Source organism: Alligator mississippiensis, chromosome 2, assembly GCF_030867095.1.
Source record: "Alligator mississippiensis isolate rAllMis1 chromosome 2, rAllMis1, whole genome shotgun sequence".
NCBI classification, from domain to species: domain Eukaryota; kingdom Metazoa; phylum Chordata; order Crocodylia; family Alligatoridae; genus Alligator; species Alligator mississippiensis.
Window position 1 is genome coordinate 125,913,356 of NC_081825.1, and position 7,965 is coordinate 125,921,320.

General features: G+C 48.0%; 1 protein-coding gene across 2 annotated transcripts in view; it reads right to left on the bottom strand.

Moving 5' to 3' along the window:
- ANK2 (ankyrin 2) overlaps positions 1-6,028 on the bottom strand; it is a 699,650-nt gene extending 693,622 nt beyond the window's left edge. The window contains exon 1 of one of the 2 annotated variants that reach the window (XM_059722104.1): positions 5,903-6,028. In XM_059722104.1, coding sequence (XP_059578087.1) covers positions 5,903-5,974 — 72 coding nt within the window. In that variant the 5' untranslated portion in view covers positions 5,975-6,028. The remainder of the gene's footprint in view (positions 1-5,902) is intronic. The other variant, XM_059722109.1, reaches the window with a different exon arrangement.
- Positions 6,029-7,965: the final 1,937 nt, after the last annotated feature.

Below are 7,965 nucleotides of genomic sequence, written 5' to 3' on the forward strand. Positions count from 1 at the left end.
TTGTTGTACTGTAGCAAAACTCCAAATAAGTAAATAACAGACTCAGAGCCCAAGTTCAGAAACTTGGCCACTGAGTGACTCTGTTCTAGGTGCAATTAAAAATAATTCTGAACATATAGTAGAAAAAATGTATATTCAGCATATTAAAAATGTGAATCATTTTTATTAGTCAAATGTAGCGATCAAAATTCATCTCTACATTTTAATTCAGAATAGTGCACTGTTGTGTCATGCTCATGGCAGAACAAATAATGAAAATCTGATTTGAAAATCTAATACTAAGAAGTCCTTATTTTGAAAATAAAAATAATCCATTAGATACAGTAACTATGTTAATTAACAAACTGACTGCTGGACAGCATTGAAAATCATGGTAATTCCTTCTAAAAATGAAATACAAATATGAAAACATGCAATGCTTTCAATTTTCTATTAAATGCCTTATTTTCTTGGATACTCATACCCTGGAAGAAGATACACACCTTGTTTTTGAGAAACAGAATGTAGAAAAAAAGATCTTTCCTTGTAGTAACTGAGGAGCAGCTCAGGAGCCTAGCCTGGTCATTGTTCTGCTTCCCTGTGGGTCTTGCACAGAGTTACTTTTGCTTTCTCCCAGGAGAAGTTTAAGCACAGAAACTGCTGTTACCATATTTTCTCACTTGTAATGCACACCCAATTTCCAGGAACTGTGTTTTTTGGAAACGGTATGACTTGTATGTGAGAAAATATGGGATACTAGGCATGCCTGCATATGCAAATAATCCAGGAGGAGTTTACTCTCAAGTAAACTACTCGAGAGTAAACTCTCCCAGGCACGTGTAGATGCAGATGTTTACTGCACAGTAATTAGTTCTACTGCACAGTAAAGCATGTCATGTAGATGTGCCCACTGATCACTATTTAGTCAGTTGTTCTACTACAGCTGTTCTCATTGGCAACGCGTAGGGGGTGCACGCAGGTGCACATGCACCCCCTGAGATTGGCCATGAACCCCTTGGAAGCGTCAGCCGTGAAACCGGAAGTGCTGGCAGAAGTGTACTTCTGGTTTTGCCACTGGCTGGTCAATTGGCTGCTGGGGGATGCCCCCCCCATCAGCTGCGAGGGAAACCCCCTCCCCAGTCAGAGACTGACAGCTGGGGAAACCCCCCTCCCCCGTCAGTGATCTGGTGCCCCCCCACCCTCCCCAGACTCGGGAGGTACCAGTCGTCCACGGCTGTTCTTCTTTACCTTTGGTTTTCTATGGCCTCAAACAGCCATTTTGGTAACCAAGGACAACCCAACCAGATTCCTTTTTTATCTAGATATATCCTTATGTGAAAAGCAGGAATGGGGTTATAGCACAGGAAGATATATTCTATTAAAAGATAACTCTTGATCTGAACCTACAAGAGCCCAAGAAACTCTATATACCAGGAATGCTCCACTGACCACTTTTGCCCAGAGAATCTATCCCCTAGTATTGTTCTCATTTATTCAATATACAATATATAATTTTATTTTTTGCTTAATCTCCTGAGATAATAAATCTAGCAAATGGAATGTGACATTATCCCTGCACTTAAAATAACGACATCTCAGCCTGGAAAGAAGCTCATTGGTTCTATACAAGTTGGTGGTAATGGTAACTCACAACTGTTTGCTGTTAAAAATACCTAACTGGAAACCTAATATTCAAGTAATATTCATGACTTAGATTTGGACCATGGATCTAAGAAATGTATCAAAGACTTGAAGTGTGCAGGATTATCGCATCAGATTTCTAATTAGGTGAGTCGCCACAGTGGCTCTAAGTCACTACATAGAATGATTTTACGTATCTGGTTCTAATAAACATATTGAATAAATCATAAGCAAACAAAACCCTGATTTCTCAAAGATTCATGGAGTTTTGGTTTGAAGACTGCTTTCTTCAAGGTCAGGCCCTTGCTATCTCTTTACTGTATCTTTATTTTTAACTAACACTTTAAGTCTTTGTTTTTTGTAGAGAGTGCAAATAAATTCAGGAGAGACCCTATTCATTTTATTCATGTTAAGACTCAAACTATTAAAATCTGCACACTTTCTTCCTCATTTCCAGCTTCCAGCTGGGATAGGACAGGAAGTGCCAAAACACATGAAAAAAGGCTGTTATTGTGGTATTTCCAGCTGGGGTCAGAAGCAAACACACAAAAGCCTTTTTGCCCAAGATTTCCAGCCTGACCTTTCAATACATAATAGACTTGACTAGTTTAGATACTCATCCAAACTTTCAAATGGTTATGTGAACTCCAAAGCCTTTGGTACTTCACCATTAATAATATGAACTATTTGTCAACAATGATACAATGAAGAGGATTGAATTTATATTCAGTATTTATATGTGACAGGCTAATCTGATTATCAGGACTCTTCTTTTACAACAGTTTTATTTTATCATATCTTTAAACCCTTAATGTAAAAAAAAAGCAAACTAAGCATATCAGCATTTAGCAGGACACTACTATTCACCCATTATTATCTATTCTGTTTCTAGCACATTCAAAAATACTTGCAGAACAAAATCACTGTGATACCCTGCAGCCAGAAGCTGGCAGTGTTTCTGCTCTACTTGAGTGGATGAAGACCAGGCCAGGTGGAGAATGGCAAACAATTCAAGCAACCAATTCAAAATGTAAATGAATGTACCCGCCACTGTAACTACAGCTCTGTTTTGCAAAGAAGTACAAGCAGAAAAGTGTTGTATAAAGGAAGTGATGGGACAACAGCTGGAAAATACGCTGCATGCTATTAAGATTTTATTCACACCCCTGCCACAGCAGCAACACACTAGAAAATATTTTACAGTGCATAACTATGTGCGGGCCGGGCCCCGAGCCCACCCTCGTCACCATGCGCAGTGGTGATTCTGATCCCATTGTGGCCGCCATGGGCAAGCCGGGGGCGAACCGGGGTTGTACCAGACCCGTCTCCGGTGCACACAGGCTGTGGCTGTCAGCCCGGACACGCGGGGTGGGAGAAACCGCGGGATGGTCTTGTGCATGTGAGTTAGAATTAGTCACGGAGGCGTAACGGTTGATTGAAAAGATTGTTTACTTACACCCAAAGATGGTATCGGTGTAGGCTGGATGAGTTTCCAGGCACAGCTCCCGCTTGAACCCTCGTTGGAGGACTCTGACAAAACGATTGCTCCCACGGAGTTTGCTAGGCTCCGCGGGTCCGGTTAAATTGAGTTCGAAAAGCTTCCCCGGAGTTTGCTAGGCTCCGCGGGTCCGGTTAAATTGAGTTCGAAAAGCTTCCCCGGAGTTTGCTAGGCTCCGCGGGTCCGATAAGTTTCCCCCGGAGTTTGCTAGGCTCCGCGGGGTCCAAAATTACAGGGAAGGGATACGTCCAGGGATTGCGCTCGGTGACGGGGAGAGGCGAGAAGTGAAAGCTCCGTAGGCTCAGTTCTATTGCCTCTCTCTGCCTGCTTAGGGGAGCCGCGCCGGGTCCGCAAGGGTCCACAACGCTTGGAGATCTTCACACAGAACATCTCTCTCTCCTCCCTCCTCCAGCTTGGGCGGAAACTACCCAAGCCTTATGTACGGCTAGCAAGCCAATCGCTAGCCGCCACGTGTGCCTAAATTAGGAGTCGGCCAATAACATGTCGTGGACTCTAATACAAATGGCGGGAACTTCTTTGCGGCGTGCATCACTACAATGCAAAAGAGATGCACACTGCAAAGAAGCTACAATTTGGCGGGAAATCCCCCGTTGCACCAGAGCTCTCTCTAGCAGCAGAGAGCTCTACCGTGCAAAGAAAGCGACAAATTTGGCGGGAAATAATTTAGCAGTGCTGAAGCACACACACAAACAAAAAATCACAATTTTGGGTTGTGACAAACTACTGTTACTCAAATTGTTATATAATTTCCTTTCTATATATGGCTGTCTTTGTGTACATGGACAAATGCTCACCTTTTAATATATAATATTTAAATTAGGCATTCTTATACAGTATTTATATTGGAACACGAACAGGAGAGATATGTCAATAGATCAGTTAACTATTTTCTTTTAGTCCTTCTGGTGAAATTTTGGTTATTGATCGATCACTATCAATTCTCTTCAAATTGACATAATCTATCTCATTACACTGGGAGGGGTTATACATGATTGTGAATACTGCAGGGAAAGGCCCTGGCACTTTCTGTCACAATTCTACTATTATTCAGTAGCAACCAGCATCCTGCTTTCTGCAATCAAATTCATTTTAAACAATGTAGTACAAGTCACTAGAGAGTCTGTTCATTAGCTCACAAATAATACACATATCCAGGGTCTTTGATAGTTAATTTAAATAAAACAAAAGCCAGAGACAGAAAAAAAATACAGTGACCAAATTCCTACAACCCCAGTTCACAATTGTGATTATAACTTAATTAGGTTGCTCACATAGAACCTCCTCTCCACTCTTTTTTTCTGCATATCTTGGCGTTGCTAATAGCAAGAGAAGCAAAGATAGAAGACACCAGTACTGGGGTCCTTATAATGCTACTAATATCACCACTTAATTCAGACCATGACCCTTTTGAATGTCAAGTGCAAAGTACATTAAGGGTGAGAGTAACATGGGACAGAAAGCCAGATGTTATCATAACTTTTCCACAATGCTACTGCATCCCACCCTCTCTGCAGATGACAGAAAAGAAGTATCAGCTCCCTTCTGCGCACAGCCTCCACTGTGCTTCCCAAACAGCAATCCAAGCTGAGCTGGTAACTAGGGAAAACATCTCAGCCTGCCTGCTCCTGTGCCAGAACTTCCCTTGCCATCCTCTCATGTCCCGTCAGGGTGTGATAATAATAACCCATCCAAAGAAAGGTCACACTCAGGTCTACCCCTAGTGACATGCCACTTCTGTGCTACCCTTCCTGTCATCAGTCATGTAGCGCTGCTCCTGCAGATCCCAAGCATGCACCACACAGCACTTGGACACTCATGCTACAGCAGGCGACATTAGCCCTTGCTCTAGGTCACGGAGCAAAAAGAAAGCTGCATTCCTCTGGTACGCAATGAGAAACAAGGTGCTTGTGTGGAAGCATTTATGTGTATGAGAGGGAGGTCCTGGGGGCCAGTTTCACACTGCTGTAGTGTGTGTGGCACATGGTATTTGTTTGCCTGGTCCAGCTGCAGCATTTTGTGTGCATGTGTCTGTGTGCTGAGTCATATGTTGCATGCCTCCGTGCTGCTGGAATACAAGTGGTGCTCTGCCATGAGCTGTATTTTTTCAGCGTGTCACACACAGTGTCATCAGTGTGAAGGATGTCCCTGTGTTTTAGCTGGGGCACGTCCTGCCCCTGAGCAGAGGGAAAATCAGCCTCTGCCCTTCACCCCACAGATGGAGCTGCACAGTGTGTGACCGGGTGTCAGTGCCATGCAGGGTGTGGTGGTGCGTCATGCCATGTGCCTGATGTGGCTGCATGTCATTACCACAAAGAGTGTGATTGTGCATCATGCTGTGCACCTGGTATGGCTGTGTGTTGTTGCCATGCTGTGCACCTGGTGTGACCGCATATCAGTGCCAGGCAGGGTTCAGCTGTGCGCCTGGCATGGCTGCATGCTGGTGCAACACAGGGTGTCACGCGTGGTGCCTGGCGTGGTTGTGTGTCAGTGCCACGCAGGGTGTAGCTGTGTCATGCCGTGCACCTGGCGTGACCGCATACTGGTGCCGGTCAGGGTGTAGTTGTGTTGCGCGCCTGCCGTGTTGGTGGCGGTGGCAGTGGCAGGCAGGGTGCCGCGGTGCCATGCCGTGGCTGCGTGTGGGCGCGTCCCCCGAGGCTGCGCCCCCCGCCCGGCCCGGCCCGGCCCGGCCCGACCCGGCGGTGCCAGGCAGCGGCGGCGGCGGCGGCAGGGCGCCCCGTGTGAGCCCGCGGGAGCTGCACCCACCTGGCGAAGGCGCGGCTGGCTGGCGGCGGGCGAGCTGCCGCCTCCCGGCGCGGGGGAGCTGGGGGAAGCCATCTTCCAGCTCCGCGGGCTGCGTCCGCCTGTCACCGCGCTCTGCCCGCCGACTGCCCGCCCCGCGCTCCCGGCGGGCGGGACCCTCCCTCCGCGCGCCTCCCCTCCCCTCCCCTCCCCTCCCCCGCCTGCTCCTTGCCGCTCCCGGGGCAGCGCGGCGCGGCACGGCGCGGCGCGGCGCGGCGCGACCCTCCCTGTACAGCCCGGGGAGAGGAGGGGAGGAGGTGATGCCGGGATGTCTTCAGCCGCCGCCCTCGGCGCGGGCAGGACGCTGGCGGGGGAGGAGGCCGGGCTGGCGGCGGATGAGATCATGGACAGCTCCTGGGCGCGGGGCGAGACGGGCGGCCAAACCGGCCCCGGCACTGGCACAGCCCGCTCACAGCGCCTTGCAGCCAGCCAGCCAGCCAGCCAGCCCTCTCACACACACACACACACACGCTGCCTGCCCCAGCACACACACACACACACACCGCTGACTGCCCCTAACGTGCATACACTGCTAACTGCCCCTGACACACACACATATGCACCTGACTGTACACACCCCTAACACACACACACACTGCCTCTAACACACTCATCCCACTGCACCCACTCCTAACACCCACACACATCCCCCACTGCCTGTACCCACCCCAAACACACACAATAACACACACACATCCCCCACTGCCTGTACCCACCCCAAACACACACAATCACACACACACATCCCCCACTACCTGTACCCACCCCTAACACACACAATCACACACACACCCCACTGCCTGTACTCACCCCTAACACACACACACACTCACAAACACCCCCCATTTTCTGCCCCAATACACACATACCCTGCTGCACCCACCCCTAACAGAGTCACACACACACATGCACACCCCTTGCTGCCTGCACCCATGCTGCATAAGAGCCATCCCACACCCCTAGCAGCTGTACAGCATCTTGCAAGCCCTTGGCCATCTGGAGCTAGGAAATGAAGCAGGCTGTGCCACTCTTGGACAGTGCCAGAGGCGCAGGGGGCTTCCCCTCCATTTCTGGTGCAGGGAACAGTGTGGGGGGGACCAGGATTGCGAGAGAAGCAAGTGGCGGTGATGCTGCTTTGAATGAAGCTCCTCCAAATCTTGTCACTGTCTAGCTGCATGCTGGGAGTCTCCTACAGGCAATGGTGCCCAAGTGCAAAATTGCTGAGACTCGGGGTGGCAAAGCCAAAAGCACCTCACCTGATAAAAATCTGTGTGTTTGTACATGTGTGTGCACATGCTATAGTAGGGGGTATTCCACTCGTTCAGCTGCTGCCCCTGATCCCTGGGGAGATGGTACTAGGAAGTCAACATAGTATAAAGCCTTGGTGATAACTTATCTGCCTGGAGGACATGTAAGGACACATGTCATTTCTTTCTTTTGTGTGTGTTGCACCCTGCAGGCCAGTACCCTGGGAACACTTAATTAATCAAAACAGGATGAAGTAGGTTAGCAGGTGTTACACGCAGTTTTAGTTTTGTGTGTCTGTGCCTGTAAAGTGTCATTGTTGTAGACCCAAATGTTCCCATTCTGACCTGGTACTCCACTGAACAACCCACATATTTAAACACTTATGTTAATTATGTGAAAGTATTAAAAGAGGAACGTATACCTTCCTTGGTAAGATTTCTTCCGAGTTCCTGCTCTAGCAGCTAAAGGATGACATTGTACCTTTAGAGCCTGTCAAATTAGATTTCTGAATGATCTGTAGGCTAATCTATTTCATCTGTAGACAGGTCACTTAGGCTTTTATTACACTGCAAATGGAAGTGCTCGGCCAGACAGACTGCAAAGCTACTGTGAGGTTCTCTCCTCACAGTAGACAGAATTAATTGTATCGTATATTGCAGTCCCTGCATATGATGAGAGACAAAGTACATGAAAATGTAATCATGTACATTGAAGGGCAAGGGAGAAAAAGTATGGGAGAGGAGTGGAGGGAGGCTGGGGGGAAAAAAAAACTACAGAGA